At 46.4% G+C, this 18,731-nt stretch overlaps 1 protein-coding gene across 10 annotated transcripts in view; it reads left to right on the plus strand.

Annotated features, from left to right (window-relative positions):
* Positions 1 to 18,731, plus strand: part of garnl3 (GTPase activating Rap/RanGAP domain like 3) — a 443,046-nt gene that overhangs the window by 332,637 nt on the left and 91,678 nt on the right. For 7 of the 10 annotated variants that reach the window (XM_078226419.1, XM_078226423.1, XM_078226417.1 and 4 more), the window contains 4 exons: positions 7,812 to 7,927; positions 9,806 to 9,838; positions 15,484 to 15,588; positions 17,193 to 17,267. In XM_078226419.1, the coding sequence (XP_078082545.1) occupies positions 7,812 to 7,927; positions 9,806 to 9,838; positions 15,484 to 15,588; positions 17,193 to 17,267 (329 nt within the window). The remainder of the gene's footprint in view (positions 1 to 7,811; positions 7,928 to 9,805; positions 9,839 to 15,483; positions 15,589 to 17,192; positions 17,268 to 18,731) is intronic. The other 3 variants (XM_078226420.1, XM_078226424.1, XM_078226421.1) reach the window with 1 other exon arrangement.

Raw genomic sequence — 18,731 nt, forward strand, 5'->3', positions numbered from 1 at the left:
CATGCGTCTGGTCATTAACACAAGTGAGGGCGAGTCCAGGTTAGTGACTAGGGAAAAACAGGTCCATATATATCTTCCTCTGCTTGCAGTGTCTGTTCAAACAGACTCATCTATTTGAACGGCTGGAGCACCCACATAGGGACACAGGTTTTAAGGTATTATCTGTTTGATAATGCTTTTTAGATCCCATACATTTTCCCTGCAGCTGTCTGCGATGCACTGTGAGGAGTTCTTTACATTGAAGGTCCTGTGTAAATACAAACTGTTGATATGAGTGACTGGTGCATACATGGGAGACTGGCTTTAATGTTCTACCTGCCGCTTTTGAAGTCTCATTGCCAATATTGTCCATCGCTCGTTGATTCAGTTGGGGGAAGTGGTGTTGAGATTGTTCCTGCCACAATTCAGGGCAATCCAGTTTATTTTTAGCCCTATATAAAGTGAAGCCAGGTTAAAATGAACAGGGTGAATCACAGCATGTTAGGTGACTTACAAGCAAGAGGAAACCCACAGACATGGGCGCCACAATGGCACTGTGGTTAGCACTGCTGTCTCACAGCTCCAGAGACCCGGGTTCAATTCCGGCCTTGGGTCACTGTCTGTGTGGAGTTTGCACATTCTCCCTGTGTCTGCATGGGTTTCCTCCGGGTGCTCCGGTTTCCTCCCACACTCCAAAGATATGCAGGTTAGGTGGATTGGCCATGCTAAATTGCCCCTTAGCATTGCAAGATGTGTGGATTAGATGGATTAGCCATGGTAAATGTGTGGGGTTACGGGGATAGGGTGAGAGAAAGGGGCTGGGTAAGATACTCAGTCAGAGTTGTCGGTACAGACTCAATGGGCCGAATGGCCTCTTCTGCACTGTCGGGATTCTATGACAATACCAGCCTTGATATCCCTGATTCACTTCAGGTCTGATTCAAATGACCCACTCGGGAGCTTTTATCAAACAAAGTTTATTTAAGAATACAGTTAACATACGGCAATAACAAAGACCAAAGAACAATACAGCACAGGAACAGGCCCTTCGGCCCTCCAAGCCCGTGCCGTTCCCTGGTCCAAACTAGACCATTCTTTTGTATCCCTCCATTCCCACTCTTTATTTATTATCTAACCTTTATCTATTACAAACAAGGAGAAAAAACAACCCATGATATTGTATAAACCTTAACAACTAAATGCAATGTTCCAAACAAACAAACTTATACACATACACCTGCCACAGGTTAGCACAGAAAACAAGAAGGCTCGTGTGATGCTGGAACTTAGTCCTTTGGTTGGAGAATTGAAACTCTGACTTTTCAGCCTTGTAATTTGCAGCAGTCCTAGAGGTAGAGATAATACCTCTGCTGGCCTCTAGTTTTTCCCAGCAAACCACTGCAAGAGACAGAGAAAGACTCTAGTTACTGGCTTGCAAACCACCAACAGCAGAATTCTCACTCCAGGAAAGGAAGAAGACCTGCTTCCAGCCACCCAGCAGAATTTACAAACGCAGGGGGAGAGAGAGGACACTGCATCCAGCCTGAAGTAAAAACACCTTCTAACCAAAACTGAAAGTCAATCCTTGGATTCCTCTGTGGAGGAACCACCTGACTTTGGCTTGTCAAGCAATCTTCCCACAACACCTCAATAAACAAAACCCCATTTAAATCATTTAAGCAGCAATAGTTTTTTTATTTATTAGTCACAAGCAGGCTTACATTAACACTGCAGTGAAGTTACTGTGAAAATCTCCCAGTCGCCACACTCCGGCGTCTGTTCGGGTACACTGAGGGAGAATTTAGCATGGCCAATGCACCTAACCAGCATGTCTTTCGGACTGTGAGAGGAAACCAGAGCACCCGGAGGAAACCCCCATGCAGACACGGGGAGAACGTGCAGACTCTGCACAAACAGTCACCCAAGCCGGGAATTGAACCCGGGTCCCTGGTGCTGTGAGGCAGCAGTGCTAACCACTGTGCCAGCTTCTAACAATAAAAGGACTTCCAAGCCAGTGCCACAAAATAAAAATAACTGCTTACAAACTGTAGAGAATGTGATTTTTAGAAAGCACATTTAAAGGTACACTAGCCTCACAACATCACACTGCAGAACAAAGATAGATGGAAAGTTTCAGCTATGACCGTATAATACTTCTACACTGATGGCGAAAGTAGAGTTCATTTTATAGATATATATTCCCTCAACATATAGACATTTAAGTGTTGATTGAGGCACACAGTAACTGAATAAAAGTGCTGACCACTTTCTGCTTGTTTACCCAGACCTGAACAAAAGTAAAGCTTTGGACATTTTGAGGAGATCAGTTCACTCAGTTTATTTCAGTCCCTTCAGCAGAACACAAATATTAGAACATTTGTTCTAAATGTTTCTCCCAGGGAATACACTTGATGAAAAAACTGTACTGGTGGCACAGTGGTTAGCACTGCTGCCTCACAACGCCAGGGATCTGGGTTCGATTCCCGGCTTGGGTCACTGTCTGTGCAGAATCTGCATGTTCCTGTGTCTATGTGGGTTTCCTCCGAGTGCTCTGGGTTTCCTCCCACAGTTGGAAAGACGTGCTGGTTAGGTGCATTGGCCATGCTAAATTCTCAGCAAGGCGTTCGATAAGGTCCCCCATGCAAGGCTTCTCGAGAAAGTGAGAGGGCATGGGATCCAAGGGGCTGTTGCCTTGTGGATTCAGAACTGGCTTGCCTGCAGAAGGCAGAGAGCGGTTGTAGATGGGTCTTTTTCTGAATGGAGGTCGGTCACCAGTGGAGTGCCCCAGGGATCTGTTCTGGGACCCTTGCTGTTCGTCATTTTCATAAATGGCCTGGATGAGGAAGTGGAGGGATGGGTTGGTAAGTTTGCCGACAACACGAAGGTTGGTGGTATTGTGGATAGTTTGGAGGGGTGTCAGAAGCTGCAGTGTGACATAGATAGGATGCAAGACTGGGCGGAGAAGTGGCAGATGGACTTCAACCCGGATAAATGTGTAGTGGTCCATTTTGGCAGGTCAAATGGAATGAAGGAGTATAATATCAAGGGTAAGACTCTTAGCAGTGTAGAGGATCAGAAGGACCTTGGGGTCCGGTTCCATAGGAGGCTTTTTCCCCAGGGCTGAAATGGCTGCTACGAGAGGACACAGGTTTAAGGTGCTGGGGAGTAGGTACAGAGGAGATGTCAGGGGTATGTTTTTCATTCAGAGGGTGGTGGGTGAGTGGAATCGGCTGCCGTCAGTGGTGGTGGAGGCAAACTCGATAGGGTCTTTTAAGAGACTGTTCTATAAGCCTAGGTAGGTCGGGACATGACCGGCGCAACTTGTGGGCCAAAGGGCCTGTTTGTGCTGTATTTTTTCTATGTTCTATGTTCTAACTCAACTCAGACCGTCAGTGTTTTCTCAAGAATCACGTCATCCCAAGCCTACTCCATATCCTTAAGGTGACGACATTGCATTTATCTACATTCAGCTTCCTGCTTCTCGAAGTGTGTTAGCTGTCCCTGCTGCTTGCCTCCATGTTAACTGAGTTTGAGTTGAAACCACCAGCAATGTCTTTCAGATATTTTAGGAACAGGTTAAAGAGTAGCAATCCACCAGCGCTGAGCCCTGAAGGACTGCACTCGTCCAAACCATCTCAATAGCTTCTCATTCACACCCACCGTCTCACTGCCTAGTCATGATGTAAACTGCAGCCAATGCCATGTCTAGTCATTTTCAAAATGAAGTCAAAGAACAAAGAACAGTACAGCACAGGAACAGGCCCTTCGGCCCTCCAAGCCTGTGCCGTTCACGTTGTCCTATCTAGATCAAGCGCTTGTATCTCTATTCCCTGTCGGTTCATGTGTCTGTCAAGATAAGTCTTAAATGTCGCTAACGTGTCTGCCTCAACCACCTCTCTTGGCAGGGCATTCCAGGCCCCCACCACCCTCTGTGTAAAAAACTTCCTCCGCACATCTCCACTGAACCTTTCCCCCCTTGCCTTGAACTTGTGCCCCCTTGTAATTGTCATTTCTGCCCTGGGAAAAAGCTCCCAACGGTTCACCCTATCTATTATACCCCTCATAATTTTACAAACTTCTATCAGGTCGCCCCTCAGCCTCCGTTTTTCCAGGGAGAACAATCCCAGTTTATTCAATCTCTCCTCATAGCTAATACCCTCCATACCAGGCAACATCCTGGTTAACCTTTTCTGTACTCCCTCCAAAGCTTCCACGTCCTTCTGGTAGCGTGGTGACCAGAATTGGACACAATATTCCAAATGTGGCCGAACCAATGTTTTATATAACTGGAACATAGTTTGCCAACTTTTATATTCGATGCCCCGGTCGATGGAGGCAAGCGTGCCATATGCTTTCTTCACAATGTCCTTGTGAAAACCTTTTATCAAGAGCTTTAATAAAATCTATTGTACCTGCATTCTTGCCCTTGGTTTCATCTTGTGTTACTCTATCAGAAAATGTTATTCAGATTCTCTGGCGTGGCTTCCCTTTTGTAAATCCATATCTCACTAGACATTTCACTGCCTTGTCCTTCATAACTGATGTACATTGGATGTACGGTACAGAGACAGGCAGCATTTCTACTCCACTCAAGCCTCCTCCTGTCGTGCCTAATCTAACTCCATCAACATAACCCTTCATTGTCCTTCATGTGCTCCTCTGGATTCCCCTTGAATTCACCTAGACTGTTACCAAGACTACTCCAAGTGGTAGTAAGCTTCATATTTGGATTGCTGTCTGGGTCTCTCTCTCTTGTGTACCCTCACACCCATACTGCTTTTTACTCATTGGGGAAGAGTGGGGGAAGTGGTGAAAGGATTCCTGAGCTGATTATCAGCCCGTTCAAATGCGTTGAACGCTCCTTCCGTGGCCAACAAGACCTGATGTTGGGCTCGAACCTGGAGCTTCTGGTCCAGTGGCAGGCGCTACAAGACCTTCATGCTCTCTGGGTAAAATAATATTTTCTGAACACCCTCTGTGATTTCTTGGGACTATCTGATATTGATGGCTTCTAGTTTTGCTCTTCCTTACTATTGGAAACTCTCTCTCTCGCTTGCTCGCTCGCTCTCTCTCTCTCCCTAACAAGATCTTGCATAATTATAAAGACCTATCGGCCTTCTCTTTTTAAGAGAAAAGAGATTTGGCCTGGTCACCCTTTCATGGTAGGTATCGCTTCACATTTCTGCTACCATCCTTGTAAATCATTGTTGCACTCTCTCCAGAGTCACCGGGGGCGATTCTCCCAGCATGCTATGCTGCTCGAGCAGCACAGAGGGCTGGGAGACATCAGTGGAAGCCATTTTGTGGGCTTCCCACTGGGTGCCACAGACTGCATGCGTCTCCAGGCCCCAGATATCTGGCGTTGTCAGCTCCTCGCTGGAAATCAATGTGCTGATTTAAATCTTAAAATCTTCATTTGAATCTTATTAGCAGGCTCTCTACCCTCCCCCCTCCCCCCGGCCGGAGTGGTTCACTCCAGCAGGGTTTTCAACAGCTCCCCACTGACAGGGAATGAAGGGAGGCTATGGAGGCCCCCGCCCCAAGAGGTCAGGAGCGAGGGGGGTGTCCCCTGGACATTGCCAGCCTGGTCTATAGCACTGTCAAAGGGGCAAATTGGCAATGCCCAAGGGGCACCTTTGCACTGCCTACCGGGCATCAGGCAGGGCCAAGGGTTGGGGGAGGCCTGTTGGGGGGGCTTGATAGGTGGGGGGTCTCGCTGCCACTCTGCAGTCAGGATCAGTGACATCGGGAGGGAATGGGCTGATTCAAAGCGCGGGTGGGTGGGGGGTCAGGGAGATTGGGACTGCCGAGGAGTCTCGGGGAGATCGAGGTGAGTGGGCGATGGGTGGGGGGGTCAGGGCTGGCCCGGGGACATCTGGGAGACCAGCAATCGAAGGGTGGGGGGGTTGGAGGGGCAGCGATGGGGGGGGGTCGTGGGGCTGGCTAGCGATCGAGCTGGCCAGTGATAGGAGGTTGGCAGTGTGGGGCTACTGTGCATGCACCGATCTTGGCACTGACAGATTGGTGCATGCGTAGTAGCCCACTCAGCGCCATGCTGCCGGCCTCTCCACCAGGAATAGGCCCCGCTCCGAGATTTTCAGCGTAAATCTCCCTGAGGTACTCTGCACTGCACAGAATGCGGGAGATTCATTTTGAAAATCCCGCTGAAAAAAGCAGCGGGATTTACTCCCGTTTTTATGCAAATTTTTTTGGAAGAATCCCGGCCTCTGTATCCTTTCCAAAAGATGCCATTGAGAATTGTACTCCAAGTGTGGTCTAACCAAGGCTTGATGCAAGTTTGGCTGTTTTTCCATTCTATACCTCGAGAAATAAGCCCGAGTGTTTGGTTTGTTTTTAAATGTTGGTCGCTTGGATTGCTTATTCTAGAACTTTCTCTTTGGTGCTATTGTGAGACTGAGGGCATAATTTTCCTGTCACGCCCGCCACAGGAATTGTAGTGGGTGGGACAGAAAATTCAGCGGGCCGTGCAAAGGTCCGTTGACCTCGGGTGGGAATTTCTGATCTTGGGGTGAGCATGGCCGGAAACTCCCGCTAACTCTCTTATAAGTTGCCGAACACTAAGTGTTTCCTCATGTTGATTGACGCTGTCCTCTTGTGTGGAGTATGAGAAGGTCTTTGTTTTCAAAATTTTAATAATAGTTTTAACAGCCTTCATTACCTTTCCTGCCACGCACACTGGCCTTTTGTCAACCCACATCCTTCCTCTGGTTCCTAAGACATACATTCTCCCCTCCGTCCATACACTGAAGTACCTTCTCTACTCTCTGCTCTGATGAAGGATCACCCAGATTTGAAACGTTGGCTCTATTCTCTCTCCACAGATGCTGTCAGACTTGCTGAGATTTTCCAGCATTTTCTGTTTTTGTAGCTTCTCTTTTTAGTTCCTTATCCTGGACTATATGACCTGGCGATCATTCCTGCAGCTGGCCTCCACTTTAGCTCCCAATGTATTGTCCCTCTCCGTGAGGTCAAATCCAGCCTCCTTTGGAGCCTGCACATTAAAATGTTGGTTCCACTAACAGCCCTTTACCATATCCAGGAATGACGGGATCTTTATGCTACCACCACTACCCAACTCCATCCAGCATCAAGGCATTTCAAATCCCCTATTCTTTAACGCCTTTTCAGCTTTCCTCACTTAGCATGGGTGGCACGATGGCGCAGTGGTTAGCACTGCTGCCTCACAGCGCCAGGGACCCGGGTTCAATTCCCGGCTTGGGCCACTGTCTGCCTGCGCGGAGTCTGCACGCTCTCCCCATGTCTGCGTGGGTTTCCTCCCACAGTCGGAAAGACATGCTGGTTAGGTGCATTGTCCATGCTAAATTCTCCCTCAGTGTACCCGAACAGGCACTGGAGTATGGGGATTTTCACAGTAACTTCATTGCAGTTAGGTTGATTGGCCATGCTAAATTAACCCTAATGTCAGGGGGACTAGCAGGATAAATAAGAGGGGTTACGGGAATTACTGGGTGAGATTGTGATCGGTGCAGACTCAATGGGCCGAAAGGCCTCCTTCTGCACTGTCGGGATTCTATGATTCATCATTCTATGATTCAGTGTTAATGTAAGCCTACTTGTGACGCTAATAAATAAACTTTAAAGGGCTTGGTTATGGCGTACACCTCAGTGCGTTTATGAGCCGTCTCTCCAAGAAGACACTTGGTCATTGCTCTCTATCTTTAGCTCACGAGAAAAGTAGCGGTGGAAGTTTTGAGCCAGATGTGTTGTAATTTTAAATGACGAATTGGCGTTGTGTCCGGGACAGTCGGCCTTCATCACAGTGTTGCTCAGCTTTAATGTGTCATTTTCAGTAATAAATGGCGAGAAAGCAACCCTGGAAACCCCGACGTTTGCTCAGAAGCGTCAGCGCACCTTGGACATGCTGATACGATCTCTGTATCAAGATCTCATTCCAGACTTGCATAAGGTACAGTAGTTATTGGTCGTCACAGTTGACAGTGTGTGGTTGCATGTCACGATAGTAATGCATTTTGCATTGATGCCTTATTGTTGCCATCAATCTTTCTCCTGCTAATTGACACAAATTACTTGCAAGGTTTACAAATCCAATTAACAAGCAGCATATTTGCTTTGAGTTATGCCCAGAAATAGATCATATTCACATCGCTGATTTGCTTCCGCAATTCTAAAAGAATATTTTTGCTGAATTTCAGTATTAACCGAATGTGGCCAGAAAGTATTATTGACAATCATTTGGCTGAGAAAAGTATCCATGGGTATTCTCATATCCCCCTTGCCATTAAAATTAAACTGGGAGTTGTAGTGGATTCAAAATAACAAGCTGACACACTGGATATGTTACCTTGTGTGGCTTTTGCTACCAAATAAACCTGTTGGACTTTAACCTGGTGTTGTTAAACTTCTTACTGTGTTTACCCCAGTCCAACGCCGGCATCTCCACATTATGTTACCAGAGGCAGATCTTGTTGCCTTTGTCCCCTTGTGAATGTGCTGTGATCATAGAATCATAGAATCCTTACAGTGCAGAAGGAGGCCATTCGGCCCATCGAGTCTGCACCAACCACAAACCCATCCAGGCCCTATTCCCGTAACCCCATATATTTATCTTGCTAATCCCCCTGACACTAAGGTCAATTTAGCATGGCCAATCAACCTAACCCGCAAATCTTTGGACTGTGGGAGGAAACCGGAGCACCCGGAGGAAACCCACGCAGACACGGGGCCGTTAACAATGGTTTGAGAAAGTGAACGTTTTCCAGCAACAATCGAAGTTCTCAATAGAACTTCAGTTAGAAATCCTTTACCATCGACCTGAAAATAAAAGTGACAGCATCAGTTTTAAATTTAAAGGAAATTAAAGGATGGTCCACGGTGTACTCAGCACAGTTACGGCTGGTGGATGCAGAGTCAACTCCAGGGCATGTTGTTAATCCCATTTCCAGTGGACCTGGGCTACAGTGTCAGTATCCCAGAACCAGTCTCGTTTAGGCAGTAAGCCAATACCTTGCCTCAGTCCCTAACTCACCGCTGTTCAACAAGTCAATAGCAGCACAGTGGCACTGTGGTTAGCACTGCTGCCTCACAGCGCAGGGGCCCGGGTTCAGTTCCGGCCTTGGGTGTCTGTGCGGAGTCTGCACGTTCTCCCCGTGTCTGTGTGGGTTTCCTCTGCATTTCCTCCAGTTTCCTCCCACAGTCTAAAGATGTGTGGATTAGGTTGGTTGGCCATGCTAAATTGCCCTTTAGTGTCAGGGGGATTAGTAGGGTAAATGCGTGGGGATAGGGCCTGGGTGAGATTGTTGGTGGTGCAGACTCGATGGGCCGAATGGCCTGCTTCTGCACCGTAGGGACTCTATGTTTCGATGATTATCACTATTGCCCAGTATAATGTGGGGGAAACTGCAGTTCCATTAGTCCAAGCTTCAAAAAGGTGTTCCTGTCATCAAAGAGTGAATGCACTGGAGACTATACAAATCAGAGCGACCCCAAATTAATATTGCATCAGAAGAGTTTGAGTGATTTTTGCATGCATGGTAACCCATGTTTAAAATATCCATTTCAATATACATTTGTATGTAGTAGATTGTGTTTGGAAAGTTCAGAATGTACCAAAGGTAATGGATTTTTGAAACTAAGTCAATCATTCTCAATTGCAGTTATTAACGATGTTCTATATTGCACTGTTTAAAGAATGGATTGCTATGTATTTGATCATGTTCTTGTATAAACATTAAGATTGCACTCACTTCCTGGTTTAACTATAGCTTTGTTAATGTTATGCGCATAATGCAGTGAACGACTCTTCAATGTCACATTTCTTCCTTAGGAAATGAATGAAATCCAACTAGGCTGGATAACAGTGAGATCATTTATCTTCTCCTTTTGCATCCAAATGCATCAGCATTCCTTCTTGTAAACCAAGACTGGCAATTTTAATGCATTGCAACAGCATCACGAGTAATGCAAGCCAAACATATATTAATCCTTTGAGACTCGATTCCCTGGGTATCATTCTTGTTTTTAAATTGTGCACAGTCCCACTGGTTCCTGCAACCGCTGAAAGATTCTGAATTTGAGTAGCACGGAAAAACCTGCCTCTCCAAACTGACCCTCAAAATTGGGACGATGTCCCAGATGGCTGGTACAACAAAATAATTTTGTCCTCAAAGGTTTAATATTGCTTTGCCCATGTTGATAATGTTCATTGTCACTTGTTAACTGCATCTGCCAACTTAGCATGGTTTTTGAAAGTGATTAACTATGTGCCGTCACCCTGTCTCTAACCGAAAGAAAAATTGCATTTATGAGATCGTGCTGCAAGGTCTATTGATCATTGTCATGTGTGGAATCGACACACCCGTGGCATAAAAGAAAAAGAATTGAGTTAACAGGCGGCTGAAGTGAAATCCATGACTTACGAGCGATGGTGCATCAATATGTTTAACAGTCACATCATACATCTTTGCAAGAGCAATAATGAATTACAGGCAGCTGCTTGACCCCGTGTACTGTGCGTGCGTGCTTGTCAACGCGCCAACAATTCCTCTCCCCTATCCTCTGTGCAAGTCCTTCCTTTCCATTTCTGTCTTATTTTTTTGGCGAACTGTGTCTTGTCTGACGGTCATTGAAAATGGTTGCAATTATAAATCATTTTAGGTCTTCGTTGCTGCAAGTTGCTAACTTAATTTTAACTGTCACTGACATGCTTTATATCTGCCCGGTCAAACATTAGACACTAACACAGAAAGTCGACCAACACGGCGTAGACATACGAGATGGAAGGTTACCACCGCCAGTTAAACAAAACGATCCCTAAGGAGTATCCGAAACCTTATATTCTTTGCTCCAGCAAACACTCTTGCTAGGATGCTGCTAAACATTGTACTTCCATACAAATTTGACTGTAGGTTAAAGGTACAACTAATTTTGGTTTTTTTCAATGATGCAATCAGCAATTATTTGTTTGTGTTCCCTAATAATGTTCTGGACAATCAGTTGAAACAGGCCAAAGCAAATGGTCCCTTAAATTCCTCTTCAGCCACAGCAAGGAATTAGGAATGATTTGAAAACAGCTTCAGTTGTAGATTAAAACTAACTGATATCGCAGATCTGTAGCAGCACCGAGCCGTAAAAGGTAGACATGGGGAAGTATGATACTGTATCATAGAGGATAAGCTTGTAAACAGCAACTGTGAAAGTCATTCATCTTTGATTGATATTAAAAAATGTATTATTGTGATGAATGAGATTTTAAACCCGTTTGGCACATTGTACATTGCAACATACCACCAGCATGTAAGTGAATATTTAATAAGGTTCCATCAGTGGGACAATATGAAATTTTAATCTGAACTATTCGATCACAATCAGCTGTCTGTCTTTATTAAATGAGGGTGAGAGGGGATACAGCAAGGCTTTGAAATTTGTTACCTGAAATAATTTCTCTTCCTAGTCAGTGTGTTTTGATTAAGGTGAGGTGAGGCCACACCTGGAGTATTGTGTGCAGTTTTGGTGTCCTTATCTGAGGAAGGATGTCCTTGCTATAGAGGGAGCGCAGCAAAGGTTTACCAGGTTGATTCCTGGGATGGCAGGTCTGTCACATGAGGAGAGACTAAATCGGTTAGGATTATATTCACTGGAGCTTTAAAGAGTGAGAAGGTGTCTCAGAGCAACAAATAAAATTCTATCAGGGTTAGACAGGGGTCAATACAGAAAGAATGTTCCCAATGGCGGGGGAGTCCAGAACCAGGGGGTCATAGTTTGAGGATAAGGGGTAAACCTTTCAGAAATGAGATGGAGAAATTTCTTCACCCAGAGGGTGGTGAATGTGTGGAATTCACTACCACAGAAAGTAGATGAGGCCAAAACGTTGTGTGATTACAAGAAGGAATTAGATATAGCTCTTGGGGCTCAAGGGATATGGGGGAAGGGGGGAATCAGGATATTGAATTCGATGGTCAGCCATGATCAAAATGAATGGCGGGGCAGGCTCAAAGGGCCGAATGGCCTCCTCCTGCTTCTAGTTTCTATGTTTCTATGTAAGATTTTGACTGTGACACTAAGCTAGTTTTCCACTGGAGATCAGGACCGAGAGTCTCCCATCCCGCTGCATTAAAAAAATCGGGGCAGTGGGCCGGGAGATTTAAGCGGGGCCCGATCCACGGGCTCAGTGAGGTGTGTTTTATAAACAAAATGTCGCCCAGTGCCGGATTTCCGGCGGCGTCGGCTCCACGCCGGAAATCCACGGGGAGGTGCATAAATTATTTAAACAGGACTTTACGTGTATTTGAAATATCATTAGCGGGCCCGGGACTGAGGTCTCCGTCACTCTTCAGACCATTGGAGTGAATGGTCCATGAACCTTGCAGTGTGGTGTTGTCCATAAAGACCAGCTTGGCATTGAGCTGAAGGGCATGGAGCAGTCTGCTCCAACAGGGGGGTGCTCAGTACAACATTAGCAGCACAGCACTATGGCAGATGAGCTACGTCTGCTGCACTCTCAAAGTCTCGAGTGAACTGAGGTCTGCCTTGTGCACATCACTCCTTTATACAGGGCTTTAGAGAGGCCACACCTTGAGTACTGTGTGCAGTTTAGATCTCCTAGTCTGAGGAAGGACATGCTTGCTATTGAGGGAGTCCAGCGAAGGTTCACCAGACTGATTCCTGGAATGGCAGGACTGACATATGAAGAGAGACTGGGTTTGTACTCACTGGAATTTAGAAGAATGAGAGGGGATCTCATGGAAACATATAAAATCCTGACAGGACTGGACTGGACTAGGTACGGGAAGAATGTTCCCGATGTTGGGACAGTGCAGAACTAGGGGTCACAGTCTAAGAATAAGGCGTAAGCCATCCAGGACTGAGATGAGGAAGAACTTCCTCACTCGGAGAGTTGTGAACTTGTGGAACTTTCTACTACAGAAAGCTGTTGGGGCCGGTTGATTAGATATGTTGTAGAGGGAGCTGGACGTGGCTCTTGTGGCTAAAGGGATGAAGGGATATGGTGATTTCCTGCTGGCGGGACTTTTCACCTTTCTGCCTTGCTCAGTCTCCAAAGATGGTTTCATCTTTTTTGTAACATCAGCTAAAACCAGTAGCAGTGCTGCCAACTCTACAGAACGGACGTGACAGTCACTGTTTTGTTGCTCTTCCAGCAGTTGTTCCTTCTCTCCCTTTTTCAGAAATGGGTTGTCCAACGTCAGGAAACCTCCACACCACTTGTGTGTGGACGGTTTGATTTCCCGCTCTGCTCGGGTGAATTATTGGCACAGCCAATTCATTGTCAGCCACTGCACTTTATCCATGATGGCTCCACACTGACACCTTATTCATCTTCCCAAATTCTTGGCCTCGAACGGAAAACCAGCTCAACCTTCCTGTGTGAAGCTTGGATTCCTCCGGAGGAGTAGAAATTCCCACCATTAAACGTTAGGAAGACCAAAGACGTGGGGAAAGATTTCCTACCTCTACCCCCCTCTCCCCACAGCCTATTTTCCAGCAGTGAAGGTGGCCTGCTAATGGCCAGCGGCAGAGGGATCTTCCAGTCCTGCCGATGTCACTGGGGCTTTGTGTGCCCCGCACCCTCCACCGATGGGCAACATGCCGCAGGGGGTCACGGTGGACGGGACTGGAAGATCCCGCCAATGGAAAGGGCTGGAAAATTTCAGCAATTCATAGAATCATAGAATCCTACAGTGCGGAAGGAATCTGCACCGACCACAATCCCACCCAGGCCCTACTCCCGTAACCCCACATATTTACCCTGCTAATCCCCTTGACACTAGGGTCAATTTAGCATGGCCAATCCACATGCACATCTTTGAACTGTGGGAGGAAACCGGAGCACCCAGAGGAAACCCACGCAGACACAGGGAGAACGTGCAAACTCCACACAGACAGTGACCCGAGGCCAGAATTGAACCCGGGTCTCTGGCGCTGTGAGGCAGCAGTGCTAACCACTGTGCCACTGTGCTGCCCACAATGTGTCTTCAATCCCCGCCACCAACTCCACTGCCAGGTTACCAACTCCACCCCAAAAAGCCATTCTGTATTTTCCAAGTAATTGTTTGCAAAGGAAGAAGACAGCAGAACTTTTATTGTACAGTCGAAGATTTCTATTAGCTTTTAAGCGTTGGAAGGAAAGAATGTGAATACTCATGTTAGTGCACTGTCCTTAAGTTCCGATTGGCTTATGCTGTTCCACGGGCAACAACATAACCAGCGGATAAATATTGATTGCATGATTCTATCTTTGTTTTCTGATTGGCTGAAAGTTGACACCATCTTTCTCGCCAAAATTGGAGGGTGGATTTTCCGGCCACGCTCGTCCCGAAACCCGTAAAATCCCGCCCGAGGTCAACGAACCTTTCCATGTTCCGGCCCTCACCCGCTCCAATTCCCGTGGGTGGGCGGGGTGGTAAAGTTCCAGCGTCTAATACTTGGGGGAATGCACTTAAGGTGAGAGGGGGGAAGTTCAAAGGAGATGCGAGGGGTACGTTTTTTTACACAGAGAGTGTAGGTGCCTGGAACACGCTTCCAGGGGTGGTGGTGGAGGCAGACATGATAGGAGTGTTTAAGGGACTTTTAGATAAGCACATGAATATGCGAGGAATAGAGGGATATGGACCAAGGGCAGGCAGAAGGGATTAGTTTAATTTGGCGTCATATTCGGCACAACATTGTGGGCCGAAGGGCCTGTTCCTGTGCTGTACGGTTCTATGTTCTATGAGTAGTTTTGCATCCTATAGGTTATGATGCAACAATAAAGCGGGTTCGTACTCTTTCAATTTAATTTTTAGGTAGTAACCCATCTGCCATTTATAAAGACTTACCGATATTCCTGCTACCTACAAGCAGGAAGGTAACTTAGTCCAGTGTTCTTTTGTGCTGGAATACACTAGTTCGATGTTTTTGCTGAAACATTAATTCCCTTTGTATAGAATAACTTGCCTGCTTTTTGACCGGCTGTTAAACCCCAAGTGGCTTATTGGCTGGCCAGTGAGAGACAGCAATTCTAATCACCATTAACTTTTTGCGTATTGGCATTATGAGAAAGGTACACTGTAGGGTGAGGGAGGTACATTGACAGAGGGCTGTACGAGGGTTTTATGAGTAATAATTCTGAAGTTATGTCAGCAAAGTCCAATAAAAACAGATGAATGACTCTTTACATATTGACGACAATGACATGGCTCCCTGTCTATTCATTTGTACCTTGCAAATGCTATCCATCAGGCACACTGACGGACTCGGTAGTGGCTTACTGAGGAGATACTGCTGTCAGGACCTGTTTGAAACGTTGGGGACAGGTTAAAAATTGGTGACGGTCATTTGAGTTTGTGGCCTCCCTGCTCAAAAAGAACAAAAAGGATGCCTGCTGGAGATCAGTTGCACAGAGTAAAAGCCCGAGGTTGCTGGACATGCAGTGCCTCTTCGGTGAATTGACTGAACTGATGTGATCTTGTGCAGAGGTGCTAATTCGTCCTTCTGTTATGTACCCAGAACATGTTAAACAGGAGGTCGTTTAGCGACGTGCTGCCAGAGTCGCCCAAATCAGCCCGGAAAAAGGAAGAGGCACGCCAAGCAGAATTTGTTAGAGTGGGCCAAGTAAGTTCCATCAGTTAGCTGTTTAATTCAATCGATTCACAGGCCTATTCTCGTTGGAAGCCGTGTCACGTGCTTCACTCTGCATCCACACAATACAGTCAGGAGAGGTTAGTACCGGTGCTAACCTACTTACGGCCAATCAGTTGGTATTTGCACTCACCGACAGATGGATTTCAATGGAGCTATTTGTTCCTCAATTTCGACAATGGTCGAAGAGGAAGGCTCCTGCCTGATGGCTTTTGAGGCCCTCAAACCTGTTGACGATTTTGGTGATGAGTTCAAGAGTCAGCCATGACCGTGCGAACCTGATCTCGTCAACACAGCCACCTGAAACAGGATACGGGTGAATAGTCCAAAGCTTTTTATTAAAACCGTACACAAAAATAAATCGTGGAGTCATTCGAAAGATTGTTCTTAATTCGCTATATTTCTGAAGGTTCTTTGAACTCAAATGCTTGCTTCATCCTTTCTCTCCCTCCCTAATGGTGTACGTTCTTGATTATTTCTCTTTAAACCCTCACATTTTGTGGGGTGTTCCACCTTGTTCAGAGGGACAATCCCTGCTTCTAGGTCTCTATCAGCACCGCCAGTTGGTAGACGAGGATTACTCATCCTCCAATTAGCCCCCCTTTTAGATGGGGAGGTACCTGGATTCGGCACATTGTCAGTCCCCCTCACATCGTGTAGAAGTTTGAGGGCTTCCATTATCGCTTTCTAAGTGCAGAAGTGGCCATTCGGTCCATTGAGTTTGCACTGACTCTGTGACACAGTATCTCATCCCACCCTGCCCTATCGCCATAGCCCCACACATTTCCCATGGCTAATCCATCTAACCTACACATCTTGGGACACTAAGGGGCAATTTAGCATGGCCGATCCACCTAACCCACACATAGAATCGCAGGCCCTTCAGCCCATCGAGTCTGCATGAAAGGCTCTGACCTGCCCACCTAATCCCACTTGCCAGCACTTGGCCCAGGGCGGGGATACTAACCACTACACTAATGAGGAAATGCAAATCTTTGGGACTGTGGGAGGAGACCGGAGCACCCGGAGGAAACCCATGCAGACGCGGGGAGAATGTGCAAACTCCAGACAGAGAGTGACCCGAGGCAGGAGTGGAACCCGTGTCCCTTGTGCTGAGACGCAGCAGTGCTGATCACTGTGCCGCCATGCTTTCCACTCTGTATATTCACACTTCTGTCCCCTGTGAAAATCTGATTAATTAAGCCCTGTGAATTGTGACGTCCTCCTTTTGATAACACTAATTATGCAGTAACATCTTTCTAATTTTACAGGATAATTTATTCAAACAGCTGGCAGAGAGGTGCAGAATAATCGTAGCATTTAATCCCTATTTTGTTCTGCTGGACTGACAAAATGCAGCTGTTAGGCAAATAAAATCCCCAGCGCACTCTGCTTTTGGCCCGTGTGTCACCTGAGAGCAGTGATAGTTGCCAAGGTGATGATGTCCATGTTGTGATGCTCTGGCACACTGATCCCAGGCCTCCTTCGCTCGCTCTCTCTCATGATGTCAATCAGAGTAAGAATGCAGCGCTAACGGCACGACAGAGTATTATAGCACAGACGTTCTTTTTCTTCAGGCCCTCAAGCTGAAGACCATCGTCAGAGGAGATGCTCCCACCAGCTTGGTAACCACCGGCCTGTACAGGAAAGAGGTGAGCATGGTGTTAACCTTCCTTCTTTCTGCCTACACATTTCAACAAAACTGCTGCAGAATTTGACTAACGTGCCTTACGTCTGTGTTGCAGGCCCAATTGTTTTGTTCATTTCAGTGAGGGTGCACCCAACTGAGTCATTGCAGCACAGAAGGAGGCCATTTGGCCCATCAGCTCCATGCCGGCTCTCCATGGAGCAAACTATTCCGCTATTCTACCCACCTAGCCCCTGCAAGTTCCTTTCCTTCGAGACCAGTGTCCACTCAATTTCCTTTTGAAATTGTTGCTTTTCTCGGCTTCCAACCCCCTCCTCACAGGCAGCGAGCTCCAGATCATTGTCGTTTGCTGCGTAAAAACGCTTCTTCCTCACACCCTTCCTGCATCTCTTGCCCCAAAACCTTAAATCTGTGCCTCCCCCTGCCCCTCCCTGTATCATCAGCTGATGCAGATAGATTTTCCTTCTCTACCTCATGTAAGCGGATGGTAATTTTGTCCTCACCCCGTCCTCACCCAGACACTTGTCAGTCCCCAGATTCAACAATTTGCTCAGTACCGTTTCTCTGGTGGCTGGAACTTTCCCGGGTTCCTCCCTCCCTTCCCTTTCCTGGTCTATAGCTGCTTCTGAGATGTTACCTGCATCCCCGTTAGTGAGGATTGATGCCAAGTACCTGCTCAGCTTATCTCCCATCTCCTTGTTTTTTCATCATCAATTCTCCAGACTCACCTTGTTAGTTCGCTTCTTTTTAAATATTTATGGAAACTCCGACTATCTGTTTTTACATTTCTGACTAAAGTAAAGTAAAAGTAAAGTTTATTTATTCGTCACAAGTAGGCTTACATTCACACTGCAATGAAGTTACTGTGAAAACGTTTTCTCTCATTCTCCAACTTATCCCTTCTTATTAATCTTTTAGTCATCCTTTATTGTTCCTTATATTCTGTTCAATCACCTGACCTTTCACCCGCCTTTGCGCAAAAAGATATGCCTTTTCTTTAAGCAAACGAGAAAACGCTGGAAAATCTCAGCAGGTCTGGCAGCATCTGTAAGGAGAGAAAAGAGCTGACGTTTCGAGTCCAAAGCTCCGACAAAGGGTCATCTGGACTCAAAATGTCAGCACTTTTCTCTCCTTACAGTTGCTGCCAGACCTGCTGAGATTTTCCAGCGTTTTCTCTTTTGGTTTCAGATTCCAGCATCCCGCAGTAATTTGCTTTTATGTCTTTTCTTTAAGTTTGTTACACCTTTTTTAGTTAACCACGGATAATGGGTCCATTCCTTTGCCTTTTTCTTACTCCTTGGAATGTATCTATTCTGTGCATTCTGAAATATCCCCTTAAATGTTTGCTGCTGCGTCTCTGTTGACCAATCCCTTAACCTAATTTGCCAATTCACCTCAGCCAACTCAGCTTTCATGATCTCAGAATTGCCCAGATTTAAGTTTAAAAACATAGGCCGGAATTCTCCCA

The sequence above is a fragment of the Mustelus asterias genome, chromosome 13 (assembly GCF_964213995.1).
Source record: "Mustelus asterias chromosome 13, sMusAst1.hap1.1, whole genome shotgun sequence".
NCBI classification, from domain to species: domain Eukaryota; kingdom Metazoa; phylum Chordata; class Chondrichthyes; order Carcharhiniformes; family Triakidae; genus Mustelus; species Mustelus asterias.